At 41.2% G+C, this 26,005-nt stretch overlaps 2 protein-coding genes across 14 annotated transcripts; one reads left to right on the forward strand and one right to left on the reverse strand.

The window, feature by feature from the left end:
- Positions 1 to 1,607: 1,607 nt before the first annotated feature.
- On the reverse strand, positions 1,608 to 7,635 carry HNRNPH3 (heterogeneous nuclear ribonucleoprotein H3). Of its 6 annotated transcripts, none has more exons than XM_083866830.1 (10): positions 7,534 to 7,635; positions 6,337 to 6,473; positions 5,665 to 5,803; positions 4,932 to 5,119; positions 4,451 to 4,539; positions 4,011 to 4,136; positions 2,664 to 2,799; positions 2,375 to 2,455; positions 2,204 to 2,290; positions 1,608 to 1,908 (listed from the first exon to the last, which is right to left on the reverse strand). In XM_083866830.1, the coding sequence occupies exons 2-10, from the start codon at positions 6,452 to 6,454 to the stop codon at positions 1,832 to 1,834; spliced, it is 1,041 nt and encodes a 346-aa protein (XP_083722956.1). In that variant the 5' UTR covers positions 6,455 to 6,473; positions 7,534 to 7,635; the 3' UTR covers positions 1,608 to 1,831. The 6 variants fall into 6 exon arrangements, with proteins under 6 accessions (XP_083722956.1, XP_083722958.1, XP_083722959.1 ...); XM_083866832.1 differs by having other exon boundaries at positions 4,977 to 5,119; positions 7,472 to 7,598; XM_083866833.1 differs by having other exon boundaries at positions 4,011 to 4,126; positions 4,453 to 4,539; positions 4,977 to 5,119; positions 7,472 to 7,597.
- A 684-nt stretch (positions 7,636 to 8,319) lies between these two features.
- Positions 8,320 to 22,674, forward strand: PBLD (phenazine biosynthesis like protein domain containing). 8 transcript variants are annotated; one of them, XM_083866835.1, is made up of 10 exons: positions 8,320 to 8,492; positions 10,496 to 10,595; positions 12,880 to 12,978; positions 14,170 to 14,279; positions 14,420 to 14,449; positions 14,981 to 15,069; positions 16,179 to 16,351; positions 17,200 to 17,262; positions 19,778 to 19,844; positions 22,067 to 22,674. In XM_083866835.1, the coding sequence occupies exons 1-10, from the start codon at positions 8,409 to 8,411 to the stop codon at positions 22,116 to 22,118; spliced, it is 867 nt and encodes a 288-aa protein (XP_083722961.1). In that variant the 5' UTR covers positions 8,320 to 8,408; the 3' UTR covers positions 22,119 to 22,674. The 8 variants fall into 8 exon arrangements, with proteins under 8 accessions (XP_083722961.1, XP_083722960.1, XP_083722962.1 ...); XM_083866839.1 differs by lacking the exon at positions 19,778 to 19,844 and adding an exon at positions 19,566 to 19,689 and having other exon boundaries at positions 8,321 to 8,492; positions 22,067 to 22,181; XM_083866841.1 differs by lacking the exon at positions 22,067 to 22,674 and adding an exon at positions 21,711 to 21,729 and having other exon boundaries at positions 8,321 to 8,492.
- Positions 22,675 to 26,005: the final 3,331 nt, after the last annotated feature.

Genomic DNA, 26,005 nt, shown 5'->3' on the forward strand with positions numbered 1-26,005 from the left:
ATCCCTGTGCCGTGTCACTGCCGCTGCAGCCAGCTGCAGGCTCCAGGCCGAACGTGACTTTCAGTGCGGGGTGAAGGGACAGGACGGGCACAAGGGCCTCATTGTCCTGCAGAGTGCACTGGGGCTGAAGTGCAGAGGACTCTGCAGATCGCCTGGCTGTGCTCAAAGAACCCCAGTCCACTCTCCAGAGGCACGTCCTAGGCAGGTGTCAGGGCTCCTTCTCCCAAGATGGAACTCCAGGTGTTCCCAAATGCTGCAGAGCTGCAGGATTTAACTCACTGCTGTACTCACGGTAACAACAGGCTTCCTGGAAGTGCACCGTTCCTCCACCTTACTTTAAGGTACTTTCCCTGCAATTGAATTAACTCTGGTGCTACCACTGCCACTTGGGAAACGCCTCAGCTTTTCTGGCAACAGACCAAGAAACCCCTATTTCTGCAGTTTCAGTGCTTCAAATGGTTCCCTCCCATTCCTAGCCAACCCTGCTGCAGTGCTTAGAAAGCTTCCTGTGCCAGTCACCCTTTTCAGCTCTTACAGTCACTCTGACACCCAAACATTCTCTAGTGAAATAAACTCCATTCTCCTCTCTCCCACAAGAAGACATTTATTACAGATATAACACAGTACTAGCAAAACAGGTGACAGACTTGCAATACCCAAGATCACATTTGACATTTTAAGGGAGGCATTGAGGACAAAGCAGTTAATTTGGGAGATCACACTGGCTCAGAAGAATAAATACCTTTTTCCGTTACACATCAGGTATGCTAAGTGTCTTCAAACAGTAAGTTTCTTACATATCTTACATGTCACAAATGCACAAAAAAAATTTATCAATGTGTTTGGGTTGTGTATTACTGAAAAAGTATTGGGCCTATAGATATTTTAGAGATCTTGGCTTCTAATGAGCTCCTACGTAGAATGGCTTTGCAAACTTTGAGTACAGACAAATCAGCTCTGTGCAGTGAAAAAAAATGCTGAACCATGTTTAAATACAATAAATTCAAGAAAGAAAAGAAGTAACTTGCTTCCAAATCCCCCACTCTTCCTAAAAGCACGTCTGTGAAAAAAAATCTAAGTAAAAAGCATCAAAAGAACTAGTATTTGACCTGTGTTAGCTAAAAGCTGTGCTAGTGTTTGTTAGATTTGCAGGTTACATGTGTGAAATGCAGGCTCTACAACACTACCACAAAGCAGGGGGATAACCGTGGCTGCTTGGTGTTGTGGAGGCAGGAATGGGGGTGCAGCTCCTTTACACAGGTGTGCATTGGCTGGGGGTGCTGGCGGCAGCAGCAGGAGGAAGCCAGAACGACTGAGCCCCCACAACTTTATGCTGTGGTGCAGTTATCACATACAACCTATCAAAAGGGTTTAGGAAAATCATTACCAGATAAACTAACCTATTTATCTACCCTTCTCCCCTTAAACAAGTGAATGTTTAAATTTGTTCACTAGACCAAGATTACATAAAACTGAATCAGTGTTCATAGGAGTTACAGTACAACCACCTTTATGGAACCATAGTACAACATTTTAAACCGACTGTAGTCTTGAATATGTAATACATCCTTAGGAGTAACTAGTATAAAAAGTATCAACATCAGTGGTTTGAATATAAAAATTTATTTAAAGTCAGAGTATGCAACAAATAAAACCTACAGAAAACAGATTTTTCCATCACAATCTGTTGCTTACCAAATAATATTGTGAAAACACATTCCTTCAGTCATTATAAAGTTCTTAAAATACAAAAGAAATTAAATTTTGTAAGAAAGTCTAGTAGACCAGAGACTGTTTCTTCCAAGGTGTTTTGCAGAAGCAAGGCTATCCTTCAATACATCCCACGCCATCCTCCTCCACCCATACTGCCTTGCCCATAGTATCCTCCACTATTTCCACTGCCACGACCTGCAAACAATTGACACAAGGTCACGCATACATACCTTAAAAAAAGAAAAAATGGGATGGGTAATACAGAACTGGCTGAAGATGACAACTTACACTAACAATACTCCAGCATTACTGCTCTTAACCAGCATTTGCTGCAGTAGCACAATATGTAAAAACCCCAGAGATGCAGTTTCAAAAAACCACTGCCCCTCTTTCTCTTCTCCCAGCCCAAAGCCCACCACCCTTGTCTCCTCTCTGTCAGGAGACATTCACACTTTCCCCCCTGAATGTTTCAAACAGAACTTGTACTTACTGTATCCGCCCAAGCCGTCAGGAGTTCCGTATCCACCGCTGTAATTGCTACCCATTCCCATCCTGCCAACAGAGCCGTAACCTTGATCTGCAAAGCCAGAAGTCCAACATTACAAGTCTGGAATGCATTTGACTTGGCAAAGCATCAGCTAAACGTCCAATTGATGCATACCCATTCCATCTCTGCCATAGCCTCCCATTCCAGAGCCACCTCCAGCAGTGGAATTCAGGAACAGTTCAATATATCGATGCTCTGTAAGAAGCAACAAGAGCTCAGTTTGTGTTTTGTTTCCCAGACCAGAAGCAGACACACAAAGCAACCCCCCCCTTACAGGGAGCAGACAGAAGACCACAAACAAGTGAGTCTGCAATGTGGTGAACTGGGAAAACCTTAGGATGGATCTGCTGCTCACAGCCCTGCTCCAGCCTGGCCAAGCAGCGTCGGGGAACACGACACTCACGCATGTGGTTCTTATCCTTGGACATGGCAGCCACTGCATCCTCGTGTGTCACAAATTCCACATCTGCCTCTCCTGTAGCTCTTCCATCTGCTCCAATATCAATGTGAACTCTTATAGGGTTCAACGGTGAGAAAAACTGGGGAAAAAACAAATTAAAAACCAAATCACGTTAATGCAGAATTCAAACCAGGTACTTTTTTCCATTCCCATGGTTAGTGGTGCACTGCTTTAATTCAATGTCATCCTACTACATAATTTTAACTACTCATTTCTCAAGTAGTACTTTGTTGAGTGTGGGATATTCAATATCAGGTCAACCCATGTTTACAACCCATTGTTACTACACAGCTTGGAGTGCTGCAGCTACAGAGGCTGAGGAGCTTTATTTGAAAGCGAAGATACAAACAACTCCTGCCCACCCACACGCACACACACTGCTTTGAGCAACAGAGTCAACTGTGATGGCATCCTGGACAACAAAATAATCAGTTGGTTTTCATTTGGGTCTGCTTCTTCACATTTCTCAAAGCAAGGATGTATTCATGGAATTCAAGAAAAGCTGCCTGTCCATCACACTGCTCTTCCTCACTGCTCCAGATCAAAGCCTGACTTTTGGCCCTTGTTGTCACAGAGTGTTTACCCAAATGGAACAATTGAACTGGCGCAAGAAAATACACTTCCATTGAAGTAAACCAACACAGCCACAAAAGCAAACGAACACAAGCTTGAGAATGGAGCTCTGCATATACAATATATAGGTGAAACTGCCAAGATAGCCTTTCTCCAAGGATGTGCTCGTTTAAACCAGGCCTCATATCCCAAGAAAGCTTTCCCCCAACACTACCACATCTGCACTAACACAAGAATGCATTCCCAAAATCCTGTGGATGTGCTTTTATCTGCCACCCTGATCTCTTATTAGAGGATACAGTCCTCTCCAAGCCAACACAGCTCTCTACAGCCTGCCCACCCTGCCCCTCCTGCAATTAAGTTTCAGGTTAACAAACAAATATGCAAACTAAGCAATTGAAATTTCACATCTGTCATTTTCACAAAATCAGAGAAGCTTAAACAAATCCTGAAGGTCTTAAAATGAGGATACTGATTGTAGCAACTGTTGTCTCTGCAATACACCTTTTATGGAAACAAAACAGCAGAGAGTGCAAGGATTAATGTTAAATATAGCTTTGCTGACAATCCCACCTCAGACAGTAGCTTTATAAAAGCTGGTTAACTTTGTGCAGGTGTGGCAGTGACTTGTTTGAGAAAGCTCCCCGAGTTTGGATGGGACAGACAGGGACATGCACACTGCTGGCATGAGGAAGCCCTTTCCCCCGTGGTACTTACGTTAGCAATATCGTTTTCTGTGGCTCGGAAAGGCAGCCCTCTCATGTGAACAAAATGACCGCCACCATGGAACCCCGACCCTGCATCTCCAGCTCCATAGCCATGTCCTCCCATGCCTATTGGAAAACCCAAACCAAAAAAACCCACACACCTCTAAGATCATGAAAAGCCAAAAGTCATCACTACTTTTTTTCTGAAAGCACTAAGTTATACCAGTGAATGCACGGTGTTTATGCTTCCCATGTATCAACCCAAACCTTAACCGGAAGCCCTCCTAAGTTATCTATTTACCTTTTCTTAAGATTCCCTAATCCCCTCCCCTTTTTAAACAGCCTCCTTTCCCAAACAGCAGAATGAAACTATTATCCCTGCCTTGGAAATACTGTGTCTTGCAACTCAAGTAACAGGACAACCTTTTCAGACAAACTATAATTTCGTTTACCTCTCCCATCCCTCATTCTGTCGTCATAGCCGTCGTTTCCATAGCCATAGTTATTATAGCCACCATAATCATCAAAGCCACCATATCCTGTGCAGTGGAGAGAAGGAAAGGAGCCATTACATCACTGCTCAGAATTCAGAGCAATGCACACACAACACTCAGTTTTGCAGTCTCTGCAAACAGCCTCTGCAGACTGTCAAACCTGGATTTCTGAACATGGTGCAAAAGTACATTTTTTTTTACGTAACACAGACTGAAACATGCAAATGTAGAGATCTGATTCTAATGAAAATACTTCCCTTATTATTAATGTTCATCTTAAACACTAAACCACGTGTTTTGATATATGACAATCTTTTTTTTCAGATAAATAAATCCAACCTAATGGGCATTACAGCTACTGCCATTTCTTATTTCTTGACAAGTATGTCAGAAACATGAAACTGCCAAGAGAACCTGTGTTCATTAGATGAACATACCACCGTCATATCCACCACCTCCTCGACGCATTCTGTCATACATACTTCCACGCCCAGCTCCATAATAACCCCCTCTTCCTCCTAATGGTCTATCATATGGTCCAGGTCGCTGTTGTCCCATCATTCTTCTTGGCATGTCAGAGAATCCTCTGATTTCGCTCTTACTACTTTTGAAGATTTCAATGTATCTAGTAAAAGAGGATTTTCAAGGCACCAGTAAGAATACAGGCAGAAGCAATCTGAATTTTACAAAAGGCCATACTACATTTTCTAGAGCTAAACGTACAAGCCAATAGCAGTGACTAGAAATGCCATACAACTTAAGTTTCTCCTCAAAACCGTAAGAATCTTAAGTGTATTAAAAACACCCCACTTTACAGTGGCAAAAATTACTATGTGAGAATTCTAGCTGTACAGTTTGAGCTTAAAACATGTCTTTCCAGTATGAGAAACATACTGTTGAAAAACAATGTCTGGCTACAGCAGCATTTATCACAAATTACCCGACACGAGCATGATTGAAACAATTTTCTGAGTTTAGCAAACTACCCGGTGCAATACTGTCTCCCCCACCCCCCAAATCTACTGTATTTCCCAAGTTAACTTAGGATCAGTTATAAAAATTCTTAAAAACAGCCAATTCCCCAATGGTCCCCAACCCCCCAAAAGCATTACTGACCCACAACCCCCAAAAAATAAAGGTTTAACACCATCCCAAACTCTCCATCCCCACCTGTGCCCTATTCTTTCCTTGTGTTTCCCCAGAGCATTTTCTGCTATCTCCTTTGAAGCAAACTGCACGAAGGCCTCCCCTGTGCTTCTCCCCTGGTAGTCCAGCGTCAATGTTATCCCATTTGGCACGATTTCCAACCCTTTAACCCAAGGACAAATAACCCCGTCAAGGGGAACAGTGTTAAAGGCTGAAACATTCCCATCTGTAGCAAATACTTAAAGCATATCTAAACAACAACAACGAAAAAGAAAACCACCTTGTTGCCCCCATCACCCAACAATACAAGCCCATGATCTTTCATTAAACATTTATGTGGATTTAGCTGTACTTCTTTTCTGGTTAGACTATACAAAAATGCAACCACCTAAGTTACATGAAAAAAATACAGCTACCAATCAAGCAATTTAACTGATCCAAATGCTAACATTCATGTTACCCCAATATGCACAGTATGATTCCCACCTCGACATAATCAGATACATTTTGTGCTCTAGTACGTCTATGGTTATCTGTGCTCCATTTACAGGGCATTAGTCTTACTTAATACAAACAAATTAAACGCAATCCCTCCCCATCCAACCCATTAAAAGCTATAAAATGTGCACAAAACACTGTAAAAGACACGAAAAACCTCTAAAGAAACTCACTACACTTCGACTATACTGAAAGTACCTTGGAAAAATTGAACAATCTCTTCTTTGCTGCAACCAAATGGCAGGCCTCGGAGTCGTACCACTGTTCCGTCATTGGTTGTATCATTGGGCCCATTGTGTTTTCCACTCCAGTCCATCTTTTATTTAATTTAAATCCTAAAAATACCCAACAAAACAGAAATAAAACCCCCTGAGTTTCCGTCCATGCCTAAGTCCCTCCCTTAAAAAGAAATCTGTTAGGTTTTATTTAGATAACTATCACGATGCATCGTGAGCTTTATTTCTGTTCCAGATTTGAAACTGTGCATCTTAACACACCCCAGGGGGATCTAACCCCCCCTCACCAAGGGGATTTAACCTCGGCCACTGGGGCTGCTGCGGGGAGCACCGCGTGGACGGCGGGCAGCACGTGGGCAGGCACGGCACATAAAGCTTGGCATAAAGCACATAATGGTCGGAATGCATTTCACATCCGCTCCGTAAAGCTTTGTGAGTTTTGGTTTTTTTTCGTCTGTTTTTTCCCTTGAAGCGTGACAGTTGAGGAAGGAGCCGGAACCACAAGGCCTTTCTTTGTCTTCCCTCAGCCGGGGGCGGCGGGCGGGTGTGCGTGTAACAGGGGCGTGTGAGGGGGGGCACCGCCACCGACCCACAAAGACAGCCGCCATCGCCACCTCGTCAGGCGCGGAGCCATCGCGATCCCGCCTCCCGCCGTGCTCCCGACACCGCGGCCCTGACCCCCCGCCTGCTCCTCGCCGCCATTTACCGTGCCTCCTCAGGGCGCCCGCCACTCGCCTGCCCCGCTCCCGCCGCGCGCCGCGCCCCCCGCCGCGTCCCGGTGCTCACCTCTGGCCTCGGAGGTGCTGCGCTGCGTTACCCGGCCCGTGCCCCCTCACCGCCCCAAGACCCCCGCCCGCCGCTCTCCTGGGGCCGCCGCCGCCCTCGGCTCCGCCGCTCAAAATGGCGGCCGCGATCGGGAATGAGGCTCCGCACCGCCTCCCCCTCCCCCACCCTCGGGCGCGCGCCGGGCCCGACCCGGCGCCAGGCGGGTCACGAGCCCCCCCCCCCCCCCCCGTCGCCACCGCCCTTCGCTCACCGAACCCCCCCAGGGCGGGCCCCGCCGCCGCTCGCTCGGCCCGCTCGCCCTCTCCGCTCACCGCTCGCCTCACTCGCACCCCTGGCCGTGGCCCGGCAGCCGCTCGCTCCGGGCAGGACGCACCTCCTCTGTCACTGCCGAGCCGTCCGGCGGGCCCACACCTGCGTAGCGCCCACGGGCAGCGGAACGTCCGGGCCGCGCGACTATCGCGATACCCGCGCCGCGCGCCGCCTCACACTCGCCTGGGCGGCTCCCGCGCACGCGCGACTCGCGGGGGGAAAGGCGGGGGGAATGGTGGAAGGGAATGGTGGAGGGGAGCGACGGCGCATGTGGGGCAGGGGAGGGGGCGTTCCCGCCTGTTCCTTTCGGCGCCTCCTCTGCTGAGGGGCCGCCCGGGCGCCGTGCGCGCCTCTCTCGGTCACGCGGCCGCCGCCCCTCGTTTTGGCGCTAAGAGGGAGCGCGCGCGGCCTGAGGTGGGGGTGCGGTGCGTGCCCGCGTGTCCGCCCGGACATCGCCCTTCGCCGCCACCGCCCCCCGCCACGCTGTGGAGCTCGTGTCCCGCTCAGCGTGTTCCTCTCCCCCGGCGCGGCTTTGAGAAGGAGTGAGGATAAGGAAGGCTGCCCGGTGTGGGCGCACGCAATGGCTGCCCACGTCTTCTCAGCAAACCTGCCGAGCTGGGCAGGATCCCGTCTCCCTCAGAGGGCCGGGCGCCGTGGTGCAAGGGCGCGTTGCGGTGATCAGGGCCTGGTGGCGAGGGAGGCTAAAATGTGTTTTAATTTAAAAAGATTAAAAAAAAAAATAAATCAGTGCGGGGCGCTACTGGCGTAGGAAGGAGCGAGTCTCAATCCGTGTCGCCGCTAGGAAGTGACGGGATGGGGCCGCTGGCTCCGCCTGCCGTCGGGAAAATATTAACTTGAAGTTCTGCTGTCGTTTTGGGTAGGACAGGTTAGAGAGTACTTTGTAGAGCACAGCCTGCGGCTAAACAGGTGCACACGACAATGCAGATTCCAGTTTTTACGGTTGATGCATTTACAAACCGGCCGTTTTCTGGAAATCCTGCGGCAGTCTGTCTGCTTGAAAATGTAAGTTTAAAAAACCATAGCAGTTTTTGAGGTACTGTAATGACATTTGCCATTCTGTACTTGGCCTGAGGACTCAGCACTGCATCAGACTTTGCTTTCTTTACTCGAGACTTTGTTTTTCGAGGAATTGTTTGCTGGGGCTCCAGAATACAGAGAAATTAGCACAGGGGTGCTCTTTTTTTTATCAGACCAATGTCATACAAGACAACTTATGATTTTTTTGTGGGCTGTTAGAAATTCTTCATTAAGGAGTAGACTGGATTTATTTTGAGTTTAGTCAGGAAGAAATGGCTTAATTTCTTCAAGAATGATTCAGAATAAAGAATTGAGGATTAAGAAGGATTGAGAGTGAAATCTGAAATGTAATGCTGTAAAACAGATTTGGCACTCAGTAGAAGGATTAAAATGTGGGATTTGTTTTTGGTGTGGGTTTTCTTCCATTTTTTCTTTAATTTTTGCTCTTTGGAAGAAAAAGAGCAGGTATTGACCTGGGTATGGGTCCTTTACCATTATTGTGTTGGGTTCAGCTTTAGCCAAGTTTAAACAACCAGTTTTTATTGCTTCCTTGTTGCATTCTAGTTTTGGTGCAGTTGATAGTGGTTATCCTCATCAGGGTGTTGTGAACAGTTGGTACTAATTGACACTGATTTCTAACAAAAATAGTTATTAAGATGGATTAGAAATTCACAGGCCATGTATTGTTTATATAGTATCTCCTAATAAAAATTGTAAATATGAAAATATATGTAGAGTAGTCAATAGCAAGAGCTTGTAATGACAATATAAATCCTTTCTAGGTGTTCGTAAGTCTGTCTAAATCTCATATAATGTTGCCTATTTATCAGGTCAGCTAAAGGTATGACTGGAAACATGTCATCTCTCTTCAGAGATATTTTTGGCCCCATAAAATCTAAATACTCTCAAAATGATCTCTGCTTTAAAATTATGAGCTTCTAATTGCATTTTTATATTAATTTTACTTTATTATATTAAGATATTGTGAGGCCACCTTACTTGCATGATGACTTTGGAATGCAGAAGTTTAAAAATTTTTTTCTGCAGTTCCTGGAAGTAAAGGCTTTAGTGTGACAGCTAAAGCTGAGATCCTAATTCAGGATTTTATTCTAAGATTGAAGAAAGTGTGATGCAGCCATGCAAAACAACTGTTCTCTGCTCCCTCCAGAGTCTCAGCAGATGCTTTACAGAAAAAAAGTCAGGAGAAATGCAAGAATGGCAAAACCAGTCCTTTTTGTGTTTCAGAGGTGCCACAGGATGGCAGTATTTCAATAAAATTCCATATTACTTAAAAAAAAAACCAACCAGTTACTTTTAATAACATTTTTACTGATCTTTGTTCTGTCTAGGATCTTTACAGTAACTGACAGAACTCTTCCTGGGATAAACGGAATGTAACAGTACTGTAAAATGTTAGAATGATGTTTAACTGTAGGGAACTCAGTCTGCAAATACAGCTCTAGTTTACTAATCAGCTACTGGTTTGTAGCTGTAGTAGGGGATTCTTGGCTGAAAACGATTAGTTGTTAAAGGAAGTATTGAAAGGGCACATTTTTATCTCTTAGAGGCTGAACCTGGCCAGGTTCCTTTAGTACTTTGTTTCACTTGAGTTTCAATATATTAAACTCCACGTTCTCCAGCCTGCCCAGTCAGCACAACTGTGGGGAAGGAGCAGTGGAACCTGGGCCGAGGAGGAGGTTATACAGTCCCTGGGGCTTGGGTGTCTTGGGATCAATGTTCGCTGCCTTCAATCACAGGCACTTTGTGACCTCCAATAGTTTTATTTTTTTCCCAGTTTGTCTCGTCTCAGCTCCTATGGAGGGAGTGTATTGTCCCACTTAAAGTTTATTTTACTCTCAGAGAGTATTTTGAATTCAAACCAAATCTATGTTTTATTGTAATAGAAATCTAAATTCCTGTATTTGACAGAAAGCCTGATCCTGCGTTTTTTGGCCTGCTCTTGATTGGATTTGTTATTTAATCCCTAGGACTTGGATGAAGATTTGCACCAAAAAATTGCAACAGAAATGAACCTTTCAGAAACAGCTTTCATCAGAAAACTGAAACCTGGAGATGACTTTACCAAAAGTTAGTGATTCTGTTTACCCTCCAAAATACCTAACAAAGGAAGAGGAAGACACTGTGGGTACATTTAGAAAGAAAGATGCTAATTTGTAAGACAACAAAACAAAATCTTGAAGTTGTGATGTGTCTTAAGGTCATAATAAGACTATTACATGTGGATTCTTGAAAGTTTAGAAGATAAACATATTTATTCAGAATTCAGACCGTTTGTTTTAATGCCTTTTACTAAATAAGCAAGAAAATGCTGAGCAGACATCTATCAATTAATATTTCCCTTATTACTAATAATATCCTGTGATAATTTCTTATACAAGCAGAAGAATAAAGATGGAACATGCTCATTCCATATGCACAAGACTGCAAAATGAGTAGAATCTGTCTAGGCTGTTTAGAGAATCATCACTCTAATGTAACTCTAATGTTATTTGAGTTTGTCACAAAGATGTCTGTGGAGCCAATACTGGAAAATGCAGGTTTCCAACAAAGCTGGAAATTCTGGTGTGGTCCAAACCTAACACTTAAAGCTGCTCCTTTGATTGGTTTAAATGGAGAGAGTTGACTGGTGTTTGTTGGTAGTGCATGTGTATATGTTGGGAAAGAAACTGGAGGGACACTGGGCAAGATAGAAAACATCAGAGAAATGCAGAACTGATTCAGACTCACTCTGGGGATTAATTTTCAGCTGAATTAGTTTGCTGAATCTGCTCAGTTGACAGTTGTGTGGTGGCATGAGCCAAGGAGCTGGAACTCCACTAGTCTGGACTTAGGTTCCAGGTTAAGGAGTCATGTTTATCATCTTTGTTGTCTGATGGTTTGTACAGGGAGTAGGATTTTGTACAGTCTCTGTAATTAAAAATATTAAGGATAGTAGTAGCTATAATTGGTTGCTTCTATTATTAATAAATAGGAATTTATTTTAGGGTTAGACTAATCGCTTGGAGCAAGAAGTGATACTACTTTTCATTTCTCATGTTAGCACTTTGGCAATATGTTTAACACACTTATTTTCAAGTAATCCATATCTGACAGCATGCAAAATGCCAGCTTCTTTATCACTATGGTGCTTTTGATACTAACGGGCTAGTTTGTGGCCTCAGGCCCACACAGCTGCCCAGGAGGTGCACAGGTCTTTCAAAGGAATTTGATCACTCAGCTACACCTGAGACTATGTGTTTGAGGGGTGGTGGGAGGGAACCAGGAACATCAGAATGTCATTTGTCATCTGCTTCTGGAACATTAATTGGTGTGGTGAGGACTCCCAGAAGGAGCGTATGTTTCTGCAGGCCTTCGTGACCAATACATGTAATTTAATTTTAACAAAAGAAAAAAACATGCCAATCAACTGTGTCATTTTAGGGCCATGTGAATTTATGAGAGTACTCAGTGTCCTCTCAGTCCAAGTCCAAGTGTGTGTCTGGAGTGTCCAGGTGGCTGCTCTGGGCCACAGAGATGGTTGTCTCCACTTGAGCGTGTCCTCCTGCTCTCAGGCACAGCTTCCACTTGGAGCAGTGCATGAACACCACAGAGCAGGCTCACGGCTGGGATTGGGCCAGCCCTCACTCACAGCACTTCACTGCTGGGGCCATTGGGTTCCACCACAAAGTTTTATTTGGGTTCTATTGGTTTTCATTAGAAGGGGCTGACTTTAATGCACTAATTTTTCATAGCAGCAATGACAAGACTTCTTTGGCTTAAAAAAAAATGTTTCTTTTCCACTTTTAGTTGTGTTTGTATGGTAATTATTCACTTGAAATGCATGTGCAAAAGTTACAGGAAACCAAGTATCATGCATTTGTGTTCCAAATTTTTTAAACAGCAAATAGAAATATGATTTCTAATGCAATGAAGGATTAGTAGACATTAGAGACTTTTACCAGACTTGACTGGTGGTTTAAGCAAAGTAATTCCTGACCGAGCTAACTCCAGCACAGGCTCTGTTACACCAACAAAGCCATCTACCAGCTCTAAATGGTAACCTGGCCTGCAGGTGTACACAGATCATTAAATCCTTTGCAGGGTTTTATCATACACAGGGGCATGGAGGCTTCTAAGTAAGGCCTGTTTAGGACAAAGGAAAATCTGTGCAGCATGCAAACGTTGTTGATCTGATTCAAAACAGACAGCTCTCCTGAAAAATCAGTGCAAAAAGTGTGTTCAGGACCAAAAGTAATTGTAACATGCATTTTGATTAACTGAAACATCATCACTGAACATATATATGTTGAGATAAAATGAAGAAATACACTTCTTCCACTTAATAGCACTGAGTAATCTTTATTTTTTCAAGGTTCCTGCTTTGGCCTCAGATGGTTCACCCCAGCCAATGAAGTTCCTCTCTGTGGTCATGCTACTCTTGCATCAGCTGCTGTTTTATTTCATGTACAAAGTAGGTTTACAACTTATGTATTAGTATAACTTTTTAGAACATTTACTTCTCATTAACTCCTCTATTTTTTAAGACAAAGGCAATTAAACATTCAGAACGTCTGTAGAACACAAATGGAGATCCCCTGGGTATTTCCCTTTACTTCTGCTCTGTAGTTATAAGGTCGTAGTTTGATGCCTACCCTCTGATCAAAATGCCCTGCTGTTACTCCTGTTTAAGAAAAGTGCTAAATATGCAAATGTTATCTTGTGGGGGTGCTGGAATTGTTTTTAGGTTTTTAGTTAGAAGTTTGATGTGATTTGGACTTTAATCCTAGCCAGGTAAAGCTCCTGTCCTGGAATGTTCTTATCAGAAGTTGATAAGAGTTTCCAAGACAACCTAATCCTCTGCCTGGAGTTTCGGTCATCCCTTTGTCTTTCTCCCTCATCTCAATGCATCTCCCCTCCCTGCCCATCATCTCCCAGGCCCGAAACCTTTGGAGAGGTGTCGGACAGGGATTGGTGGATCTCCGAGGACCCCACCCCAATTTACCTGATTTGTTAATGTTGTGTATTGCATTTGGCATTAGCCACCTTGCTTTGTTTCATTGGTCTTGTAACTTGTGCCCACCCCTGAGATTTCTGGTGAACAAAAACCCCCTGCAAACCAGGCCCTGGGTCACTCTCCAGAGGCACAAGCCTGGGACCAGGGACTGCCCCTGTGATCCCCGAATAAAACCTTCCTGAGCCTTAAGAGTGTCCCCTCTTTCGAACCACGGCCGTGACAGCCAAGGCAAAGGTACTGCGGAGCCGAGACCCACGCAAAGGTACTGTTAAGGCTTATCAGAGCTAGCGGAGTGGTCCAGCCAACCGCTGGACTGGCCTGAGAGACAGATACGTGAAGCAACATTATCTGGGAGAGGTTCAGTAGAATTTGATGAATAGGAAATATTGCTCTTTCTGTTAAGACGACATTCCCGTTCATTCTAGGTATGTGCAGGAATGATTCCCTGACAATTGCTGTGTTTATTAGCCTCAGCAGATTTATTGAGTTAGTTGGGAATTTTGCCCAGAGTACAGAGTTACTCTAGATATATTTGAGCTGCATGACTAACTTTCTCTGAGTATACTGAGCAAATCCCATTATATAATAGTTTAGATTAAAGTTTATATGTTTGATAATGTTGCAATATTCTCTCCCTTCTCTCCCTAGAAAATACAAATCCAGTTCTCACATTTGTGACACTGAGTGGGGAACTAAAGGCCAGACAAGTGAAAGATCATATTGTCCTGGACTTGCCACTTTACACAGCATACCCCCAGGTTAGTCAAAATTTTATTCATGTTAGGTTTTCAAGGAAAGTATGTGTCTGTATGTGTATGTCAGTATATGTCTCTGTAGTTGCATAGATACATGCTAACATATTGCATTTTTTACAGTGTGTGTTTTTCTTTTTCTTCAGGACCTTAAGGAAGTAGAAGAATTAATAAAGGTAAAGGAGAATCCATCAATTGTATTAAAAATGCATTTATAATAGCTTTGTTTATTTTTATGTATTAAAGTGGGTAAAAAATAGTGACAAGGCACTGCTTGATGTACTCCTGAATTTGAAACACCAAACTTCAAAGCTCTCAGTAATGAGTCAGTAATGGTCAAAGAATGTAATTCTCCAAAATGCCACAGCTGAACCTGTATCTCCCGTTACCATTGACCCAAGTATCAATATTTATTTCAATGGCATTTTCAGCTTTTTGTGTGCATAAGAGGGCAGTCTGTGTCCTTGCCCTCCTCTGGGTCCTGCATTTCTTCCCAATTTGACATGTGGGGCTTGTAACCCACCCATATCTATTCATGCATGTGCTGCATTTGCTTTTCTTGCTTGCATGTACTTGAGGGCTGCATGGAAGATATTGCATAAGCCCTCTTCTAGCAGGGAAGGTGCTGTACAGAAATGCTAAGGAAATAACATTTTATATTCAAGTGATGATGGGTGTTTTTCTGTCTCCTTTATCTTTCCCACCAGGCAGCTGTTGGTGACATGATTGTTCAAGATGTCCGTTATTCTCCTGACATGAAGAAACTCTTAGTCCGCCTCAGTGATACTTATGAAAGGTATCTTACACTCTTGATTTTTTAAATCAAGAACGCAGAAACTGAGTTGGCCTGCTTATTCTCTATTCCTTACATACAAGGTTCTTTTAGCTAGTTTTAAATCAGGTGGAGATTAAAATCCTCTGACTTAAATTTCTGTGTAAAGTGGTTATTTTATCTTTTAATATGAGCTTATTGAAGCTGCAAAACTGAATAAGATCATTCTGAAATCTGTCTTCATGAGAAGAAGGTGTAGGAAACAGTTTTAATGATGATGTATTTTTCCCATCCACTTGAGTCTAAAGATGATCCAGTAACCTGGCAGGATGTTTGGAGTCCTGCTTCAGTTCAGGGCACATTGACAGAATGCCAGGGCTTCTTACTTCTATTGAACTGTAATCTGCTCACACATGCTTAACAACATCATAAGTAGCTTTAGAGAGGAAATTCCAGTTCAAATTATTCCAAAGCTCATCTGAATTTCACTGTTAATTCAGGTATGATTTAGGTATATAATGCCAAAACATAACTTATTTAATCAGGCCAAATTACTATTATTGTAAACTTGAAGTTTGGCCTAACTAATGGTTTAAGTCTGGAGAAATGGGGAAAAGAAATATTCTCAGCTGAGTATTATTATTTCACTCTTTCAGACTGTTTTGTAGGGAGGTATCAGCCAGTTGTAGACAGCTTTAGAATTGCCATGAAGATCTGAATGATGTTAGTTATTTGCCTGCTCTGAAAGGAGGTGGGGCACTCGGTACATTCTGTAGTGAGGCAATAATTTTTTCAGTGATTAAAACGTTGAAACAAAATGAGAGGGGTTTTTTTGGTGGTTGTTTTCTTTTGTTATTTTTTGGTGGCTAATATTTCAGGATGCTCTGTTTCCAGAAATAAATAGCAACCTCATGGCTTGAGGTTTTTTTCCTCTGGCTCATTCAGAGTGTATTAGGTTCAAGGTGATTTTCTGTCAAATACTATTGGGAGGGCAATGCTAGGAATCTTGTCTCTAATATTTTAGGGCTGATTTTGAATTAGAAAATGATTCTATAGCTTTATTTTTCTTTAAATACTTACATTAATGTAAAATTAAGAATGCAAGTTTTAAAAATTCTATAATTATATTCAAGCTCTGTGTTGGAAGACTTGAAAGTGAGTGCACAACGCTTTTTGTCAGCTGAAAAGACAGGAAAAGTGAAAGGACTCATACTCACTGTTAAGGGCAATTCCAGCGGAAAAGGCCACGATTTTTACTCCAGATATTTTGCACCTTGGTATGGAGTTCTGGAAGACCCTGTTACAGGTATATGTTGACCCTGTTACAGGTTTGTATGATAAGCAACTCATACTTTTGTTTCAGTTCAATTAAAAGGTTCTTATTAAAATTCGTCAATCTGTTTTTGTACTCTGGAGTCTCTTGTCAATTACTGGTTTATATGGATAGCAGTAGTGCTCATTAAACTAAAAACTTTTGTGACTGAGGGCAACTCATTCAGAAAAAAATGAAATCAGCTTCTTGCTGTCATTGGGCCAGATATTCTTGTACCTTTTTCAGATCTTTCCCCTCAAGTATTACCATTAGAGAAAAGTGAGAGTCTCACTCAGTACTAGTTCAGTGAGTATTGCAGTGGAAATTTATATCAACTTCTATTGGTGTTCTTTTTTTGTGGTACTTTGGATTTTTGTTTGGTTTTTTCCCCATGCATTTCACCTGAGATCTTGCCTGGTTTCATGACAGTTACTGCTGCTGTTCTCAGGCCTGTGGGAGCTCAGCTAGCTGCATGCTTAGGGCAGCAGGAAGTGTTCCTGTCTCTTCTTCTGAGGTTGCACTTAGTGTGATGGTGTTTGCTGTAAGTCTCCTTTGCTTAGGTACCAGTTAATTATTAGTCAGCTGTGTTGTGAGTTGTGGCTAACATGATGCCTTCACCTAACAAGATTTCCACTGAAGCTAGAGGGTGTGGAAGTAATATTGCTTTACCATAAATTGAAATTGTAAAGCCTTAAGGTCTGTCAGCTGTGCAGACTCTTAGTTTTTTTAATCCTAAACACAATGTGGCACTTGATTTATGATATTTACATTTTGACTATGCTTACTATGTAAAGTAGTGATTATAATTTAATTCTATACTTTGTTTTCCAATTTCTTTTAAGGATCTGCTCACGCTGTTTTAAGCAGCTACTGGTCAGAGCAGCTGGGGAAGAAAGAAATGCTTGGTAAGATAAGCTGTTCTATTGCAAAGCTGTCCATTTATGTAAATCTACTCAATAGAAAAGAGAAGGTTGTATTGCTACTGCAATCCAAACTGTAGCAATAACTCCCTATCCATTTCCTCAAGATGAATAGAATATTATGTAATATTTTGTGTGTGAGGTAATCTTTGAGAAATGGCTTTCTTTCCTATCCACCACCATGATGCATCATACCCTAGGGAGTTTGAAGTGTTGGTTTCTAGATCATAACTCTCTACAGTCAGTTTTTGATCTTGGCTTTTGGATTTAACTTCTCATTACCTTTCATTCTAACTGAAGCGTGGTGAATCTCAGGGGATGTTTTTTATGTGTTTTCATTCAATCAGTAAGATATGCTTATTAGTTCACCTCTGTGTTATTAAGCAAGAAACTTAAGAACCTGGTAGAAAAAACCCAAGAGGAACTGTTAACATATGACAATACTAGATGGGGAGGTGTTGGGTGACTCCTTGCTTCTCCTGTTTCTAGTGCCTTGCCAGAGAACAGACAAACAAGAGGAGAAATACCAAATACCCTCATCCCCTACCTGGCTCCCCATGAGGGGACGGAGGCAGTTCTGCACACAAGCCTTTGATCATGTTTAGTTTGGAACAGAACTTGAATACTTGATCTAATAAGGTTCTTTATCCATAAAAGTAAACACTTTTCCAAACAAACAGCTACCCTGAATATAAGCCTTCCTGTATTTGGTCAAATTAATCTTAAAACTAATTTTCCTGGAGATGGTAAGTCTTCAAAGGATCCACCGTGAACAGGAGCTTCTCTATCATGGACTGGAGGAAAGATTTAACATTCTGTCCCAAAGATCTTGTGTTTGCATTTACACCACACAATATCTGTGATAGGTTAAATAATGCTGGGGAGGGAAGGGGGAGAGGGGCCAGAAGCTCAACATATTTTCTGAAGATGAAAAACTGTCTTTGGTAATGTGTCCTTACGGATCTTACGTAAGGTCTTATGTAAAGATTTTTGGCAGTTTTGGACATTAATGAGGAGTTAGAACTCTCCATGCCATCTATAGACACTGCTTCTTTAAGTACTCAAATAGACTGGAATTCTCATTTATGTAAAATCGACACTTTCTACCTGTTTCGCATTTTCATGTATTTTGTATGTACTGTCCCATTTCCTCTTTTAGAGAAACTAGCTCAAGCAGCCAAGGTTACAACTGATACTGTAATCAGCTTCTCTAATGTGTTTAGCACAAAAAAAGTCTTGTCTGACCACAAGATAGGTTTGTGTTGGATTTTTTAATTCATATTCCATACACATATGTCCTCAAACTTCTTCTGTGGTAGAAATTGTGCAGAACTGTTTTAAATAGGATAAGTTAAGTTGATGTATGTTTATGAAAAATAAGTTTTCCTTGCATATGTCTATCTGAGAGGTATCAGGTAGTACTGGGCAAATGCTATTACTAATGAGATTATTTGGAAAAGATAGCTGACATTCAAGGACATTCTATATCACCAATTATTAATAAATAAGAACATCTTCAGGTTTTCAGAAACCTCTGTGGTAGCTTCTGTAATATCTAATACTTTTTATTGCAAGAATAAAGGAAGCATTTCTTCCATAAAATGAAGGATCTGTTAGTTCCCAAATAGATCACATATAAAATAATATAAAAACAAGGAACATTAAATCTAATGTCAGATCTCTCTGGCTATTGAGGCCTTTAGGAGGGGTCAGCTGCAGCTCTGCTGAAGCATCAGACTTAATTTCCTGTGTTTGGGTTCTCTCCCTGCTTTTTTTAGACTAAGTTGTCAAACAACCACCACCCCCACCAACTACAAAGAGAATTTTCCAGTACTTTTACAAGGTGAAATACTTCATGATCTTTTCTTGGAGCTGGGTACATGTCCTTGAATTTAAGCTGCTGGTTAAATCAGGGTTTTGTATCAGTCCTTGCCTTTCTTTCATTTGAGGAGTCACTGCAATGTATAAAAATTATAATCTCTCAGATGTATAGACTTCCACAGTTTCTAGTGAATGCAGTGTGTAACAACTGTGTGTATACAGCCCTTCACACTGTTGTTGTATTTCTAGGGTAACATTTATAAACATGCATAAGGAATTCCATACAACCAGATAAATTAGAGAGGGCTTCCCAAATTATTGTGATGAGAAAGGGCTTATCCAGGACAGGTTTTATCTCAGGTTTAGCTAGAGGAATCTTGATACACCAGCTTACTTGGGACAACTGTATTAATTTGTGGGGAAATTTATTTCTTGTTGCTGCCTCTGACTTCTCTGATTCCTTCCAGTACAGAACAGGTTTATAGCATTTAAGGGTTGCTTTTTGGGGGGCAGAAACAAAACAAAAATTACCACCAACATTACCAACAACAACAAAGCAGGTTGAAAGACAGAAGAAGTTGCTTCGTTAAGGTACAAAAAATCTACCCATATTTAAGTTTTTGCTAATTTGAATTCTCGTGCTGTCAAGAGTTTTCATTGCAGCTTTCATCTTTGCCAGGTAATTTCAACACACAGATTGACATCATCCAACCTATGCACACGTGTAACATTTCTTCAAAGGAGAGGTATTTCTCTCCATCAATCACCGGATTTGTCCACCTTCTTTCTTAGGATAGAAAACAGTTTTGGAAATCTTTGCTTAGGTTAAGGAACAAGTGCTTCTTTCAGCATTCCTCTATAGGATTTAGAAATTCAAACAAAATACTAGTGATTTCTTAAAATAAATATTATTACAAGAGTGTCACTTCTTCTTGAGTTGATGCTGTTCTGATGATATTATGAAGAAAAGCCATTAGTCCTTAAATTCATTAAGCAGGGGTCATTGAGCTCCATCTAGGCAGGTGATAAGCTCCAAACCAACAGGATAATGTTCATACAAGGCCACCAGCTGACAGGTGTGATACTGTGATGTCAGCATACTCAACCTCACAGGCCTTGTGGCTGCTCCTAAACTTCCCTGATTGTCAGATTAACCACAGAGGAGCCCAGAGCACTGTGAGTTTAGTTGTAAGATGTTGTTTGTACAGCTGTACATACTGTTTTCATAGTAAACCTGTATAAAATCTACATAGTATATGTATAGTATGAGGTACTCCTGGTAAATGCAGGCATGGAATAGGCTTGTAACAAGTTTGCGATCTAAAGAGTAAGTACACTTCAGAGATGCCTGAATGCCTCCATATGCACTGCTGTTAAATGAAATCCTCCAGGTATTGAAATATTCTGTGCATGCCTGTTTACTCTTGGACACAACATGAAATGTCAGTGCTTTTGTGTGATAGATCAAATATTATTTTCATATAAGCTTGGCTAAAAGTTTCTTTTGTGGGGTATTTTTTGTTTTTCTTCTACTTTGGAAGTTTCTGTAAAAGTAAAATAACATGGACCAATATCAAAACAATCTCAGTAGTCCTGACATGAAAGAGCTAGAGTTTGAACATTTAAAGAAGAAAAAGCCAAACCAAACCAACCTTTGAAGGGTTGAAATAATGAATCTCTTTTATTTAGATCTGCTATCATGTGAGAGTGGAAGAACTTAGGTGTGTCTCCACAGCTGGTAATAATAGTTGGTCAATTTTAATGCTGGCCTGGGTCTTTTAAGAGTCTAAAATACTCAGTTGAAGCGTTACTCCATTCGTAGATGGTGTTCTGACAAAAACAACCTGTGGTTCTATAAATGGAAAAGAACAGAAAGTATCAATCTCTAAATAGCTCCTATTTCCTCTCTTTCGGAGTGCTTGCTTTGTCTGAGAATCTAATCTCCTGATCAAAGAAGAGCTTTCTTAGCAGCAGTGGCTGAGAAATAGTTTCAAAACATGCAGCATATGTGCCATCAGAGAGCCTGTGCTCCATTGGGATCTGAATATAATCTCTACCCCGTTTATAAATTGTGGGTTTGAGAGGAAAAACGTGCCCTTTAGCTTTGTACAACTTCTGGAGCAGTTGGAAGTTCATTGAATAAGGAGATTGCCTCTTCATCCATTTAGAGCCTTTCACAAAAGCAACACTGCTCAAAACTCAAACCTTTTCAAATGCCATCTGAACCAGACCATTTTCTGGTCAAGTCATGCAGCTAAAATGAGACTGCTGAAACAAGTTAGAGGCTCTACATGCTAAGTGAACATCCCACGTGTGTACAGCTCAACAGTTCAGGCAAAAGCTTAGTTCTCTAAGCAATTACAAGCAGGAGGCTGTTTCTACTTCAGATTTATCCAAATCGTATGTTCAAGATTCTATAAATCAGTATCTGCTCCTGCCTGTGTAAGAATTTGGTGTCAGTTTGTGATAGCTGAAACAGCATCTGTGTTTCTTTGTAGACTTTTCCAACTGCCTTTGTGAACTTTTTCACACTTTAGCCAGGCACATTCTTTGAATGCAGTATCAACTTTTGGTTTTCAGTGCCAGTAAAATGATTATTTGTTCTCCTGCAGATAATGCTTGGTGTTCTTTCTTCCCTCCAAAAGCTGTATCCCATGAAGGGAGAATTCAAGACTTCTTAGATACACCGAAGAAACTTAATTTGCTTATAACAAAGCAAACTACCCTTCACTGCTTGTGTTAAGTAGCAGTTGTGTCAGACTCAATAGGCAAGGTCTAGTTGGAAATACACCCTCAGCTGACCTTCATCCATAAAGGAAATTCATCCAGGGCATCCCTGGTGCACTGTTTGCCCTGGTGCTGCTTACTTTCTGGAGCCAGAAGCCTCCTTTCCCTGAGTTTTCATGGATTTGTTAATAATTTGTGATACACACTCGTTTTTTAACTTTGGGTTCTTGTTTCTGTTTAGCTTTTCAATGTTCCCGCCGTGGAGGAGAGTTGAAGATTTCCGTGCGCAGTGACGGAAGAGTTGACATCGCAGGACAAACTGCTGTTGTATTAAAGGGAAACCTGACCTTGTGAAAGAACTGGCAGTAATCTCCCTGTCCTCTCACTAATCACTAATCTTCGTGTTACTCTGATTATGCTGCTTTCATCTCAGCTCTAGTCAGTGAATCACTACTGTTCTCAAAAGTCCGTGATTACTCATTGTCCATTTTTAAAGATTGCTTGAAAGTACTCACTTCTGATCTTCAAGATCCTTAGTATTCTTCACTTCCATCTTACCACTTCCTATGTACACTGACCTAGGAAAATGTTCGAGTACAGCAATCTTGTTTTTCTGCATTTAAATAATTCTTCTCTTTATTTCCAAATTCCCTGTTAAAAGCCATTACTGCTTCCTGGATTAAACTGTAAGCATCTGTTTGATAATCAAACCTTTCTCATATAGATAATTGTTCATGAAATCTGAATTAATTAACAAGACATTTTCTCAGCTATATATTGAAGTGGCAGCGATGTTCATTAACTTACTTGAATTAAAATATGAAAAAATATAAATGGTTTAGAAATGTGCCTTGTGGTTCTCTTTTATGAACAGTATTTTTCAAAGTTGAATAGTATTGCCTTTGATCATAGCACTGCTGCTTAGCCAATACTTTTAATTAAAGGTTTAGAGGAAATATTTAACAGATTGACCTTATGATGCACTTGAAGCTGATGAAAATCTGATAGGAAACTTTATTGGTTATAGCAATGTCAATTATTTTTCAAAACATGATTTTCTCCTAAACAAAAAGTTTCCTCTAATCTTCATAAAATGTACTGCTTCAGATTTTGTCACCACAATGTGGTCTTTCACTGGATTTATTAGGAATATGGAACTTGCAGTTACTCTAGCTAAAACTGTTTTCTCTTTCAAGTCACCTGTGTCCTAAGCTTTGCTTTAGTTCTTTGCAGTATTTCAGAGTGATGTGTTTTGAATTCAAAAGACAATCTAATACTATGGGAACAGTTGGATGTCATCCTGTTACAAATCATGAGGAACTTAGTTGTGCCAAGTTCCCTTTTTTCCATTTATTTTGAATTTTATCAGAACTTGTTACTTACCTCTTACTTAAGTCCAAGGATCTGGACAAGTAACAGTGTGAGAATCTTAAGTAGAAAGTTCTGTCTCCTGCAGCTGCAAAGAGCAGACCAAAAATGGGATTTAAATGCACTACTCAGCTCAGGGGCTAGGTGGCAAGCAAAAGGAGTGTCCAAATGGAAATGCCCCAAATGGAAATGCACATTCTTCTCCTGTATTCAGTCTTGCTGAAGTTGGTGGAGCTGCAATGTGATTTCTAAACATGGACTCATGATGAGATGCAAATCACAGCTGTGGGGGCAGTTCAGCAGCACACTGCTATGGCAGCTTTAGCCCTGCTTCTTCTCCCCAGCTCGGGTTGTTCCCTGGCTGGCAGGGGACGTGCACCTTCTGGAGCAGCAGTGCTTCATGCTTGTGGTGCTGCCTTTAATTCTTCCTACTGGCTTAGCCAAAGACTGAATCTGGCCCATAATCAGAGATGATTGTGGAGAAAAACCCTTCCTTAGGAATATAAATGAACTAAAGAACCAGCTATTGTTCACCCATCCACATTTAACAAATAGTACCATTATTTCTTTTACTCAAGAGGACTAATCATGAACAAGGCCCATACATTTTAAAGAGGCTTGTTATCTAAATTTCCTGACCAAACTAATATCTTTGCTGCTTAAAGCATTTTTTAAATAGTTTACTAGTACTTTGTTTCTTTTCAGGATAAAAAAATCACCAGAGCTCAGGTGGGAGGCTATGCAGTAATGTGTTTGTAATCAACATATTAGTTAATCAGCCATGATTTATTAATGATGAATTAATTATACCTGATTGTGCAGTTCTGCTGCCTAAATGGAGCTTTAAAGGAGTTATTTTATTAATCATCATTGTCTAATTGCAGACACTTAGAGAAAGATTGCTAATTAAACATGCAACCATATGCAAAACAAGTAAGGCTGCTGAGAATGGCAAAAAAAAGAGCACTTATTTTCTGAGGAGCAACTTTATTCTCATGAAATATTGTGTAGCTGACCTGGTGATCCTGATTATTCACTAAGACTTATTTTAATGTATTGCACATTTTCAGTTAACAGTAAAGAAAATTAGTTGTGACAAATTCTGTCTTCCAATACATAAAATAGGCAGTGCAAACTTAAAGTAAGATTATTTAGAACTTGTGTGACCTTGTTTCACATCTTTTTGCAAAGGAGTTGTATAGCATTTCTGGTGCAGAGGATTTGCAGAACTCTTTGCGCTGCTCTCTTAATTAAGACTGGTGGCATAGAGATGTGTTGAACCAAGAGCAAATTATGTGAAGGGAAATACAATTCCAAAAATTCCTGTGCACTTGAGTGTTACATATTGTGAGAGTGTCCAACAGAAGCTTCAGGCCACTGGGAGGCTGGAGTAAATCCATGGCTAGATCAGGAGCCTGGACGTGAACATTTAAATGCCCTTTTGCTTATTTTGCTTCTTTGGTGTGTGCTTCTGCAGAGGCTCAGCTCATGTAGGGTCTGGGGGGAAAGCACATAGCCATGAGGAAGGAGGCAAAACAAGATTAGTGAGCGACAGAAACCATACAAGTTTATTGCTATGGAAATGAATGTAGAGCTAAAAGGGATGTAAAGAAAATTGGAAGCCATTTTTTTATTCAAGCCATTTAACAGATTTGCTTAAAGGAGTCATGAAAATACTTTGGATTTCTTTTACATTATTTAGATGAAAATAGACAGAAGCACATATTAAAAGTTGTTACCAATTTTGGAAAGTTTTGCAAGAAGAGGATATTGAAGACTTCATGAATGTGCACCCAGCAAGAGGTCATAGAAAGGAGCCCTGTGTTCCATAAGGGATGGGAAGGGAAATTAGCAACAGATGAGGCAGTTAGTTCTGGGAAAGGAAAGATTTCTTTGTCTCAGTATTCATCAGAGTGACAGGGAAACATACCAGGAACAGAGGGAACCTTCCCAGAAGTAAAAAAAACCCCAACCTAAATTAAAATAAAAGAGCAATGCTTGGTGAGGTAAAAATTAAATTAGTTCAATTAAAAACTGAAAAATCTGCCAAATAAGCACATTTTATTCTCACATCTATTTTTTGTCCCCAAGGAGTAAATCTGTCTTGAAATTAATTAAGAAACATAAACAAAAATGCAGAAGAAGGGATTTTTCTCAATTGCTGAGTCACTGTCCTTTTATTTCCTGAAGTTTATTGCAAACCATAAATAAAAATTTCCAAAGAATATGGAAGTGAAAGGAAAAACCCCAGGATATGACCAGACAGTCAATAGTGTATATGGTTTTTTTCCCTAGGAAGTTGGTTTTAGACCAAGACATTAGATTTAATATCTAAAGCAGAATATGAAAAAATAAACATTTCTAACTCTATTGGTTTCTTCAGTGAGAGATGCACTTTGACTCAGGTTTTGCCTCACTGATCGGCAAAGAAAGATATTCCTTGGGTTTTAATGCTGTGATTCATATAAGCTCAAGTTTTATTCACTTTGCTGTGTTCTGTGATTTTTTTGGTGATACACCCAAATCAGGAAACTGCTTTCCTGTATGTCATTTTTGTCCTAGTAAGAGTTACAGGTAGGTAAAATAAATTAGGCAAACCCAAGGAAAATTCTCCAGAACATTTGAAGAATTGTGAAGAGGCTGAGGTTTTAAGGGGCTGAAGGAGGCTTGTGAGGAGCAGGAAGTGTAATGCCTGTGTGGAGACTGGAATGTGAGCACCGTTCAAATCCTTGCAAAGACAGTTTGGATGATGTGGGAGTCAGGTTGAGAGGTGCCAGGCCAGAGAAGAGAGAATGTAGATTAGAGTAGAGCT

The sequence above is a fragment of the Zosterops lateralis genome (genome assembly GCF_965231275.1).
Source record: "Zosterops lateralis genome assembly, chromosome: 8".
Lineage (NCBI taxonomy): Eukaryota > Metazoa > Chordata > Aves > Passeriformes > Zosteropidae > Zosterops > Zosterops lateralis.

Coding starts and splice junctions, on each gene's coding strand:
- HNRNPH3 (XM_083866830.1), bottom strand. CDS start 6,454: ATGGACTGGAGTGGAAAACACAATGGGCCCAATGATACAACCAATGAC. Junction 4,540..4,931: donor AGGTGGTGGATATGACGGTG/GTATGTTCATCT, acceptor TCCACTGCACAG/GATATGGTGGCTTTGATGAT. Junction 1,909..2,203: donor TGACGGCTTGGGCGGATACA/GTAAGTACAAGT, acceptor AATTGTTTGCAG/GTCGTGGCAGTGGAAATAGT.
- PBLD (XM_083866834.1), top strand. CDS start 8,409: ATGCAGATTCCAGTTTTTACGGTTGATGCATTTACAAACCGGCCGTTT. Junction 14,450..14,980: donor AAGTAGAAGAATTAATAAAG/GTAAAGGAGAAT, acceptor CTTTCCCACCAG/GCAGCTGTTGGTGACATGAT. Junction 16,352..17,199: donor TCTGGAAGACCCTGTTACAG/GTATATGTTGAC, acceptor ATTTCTTTTAAG/GATCTGCTCACGCTGTTTTA.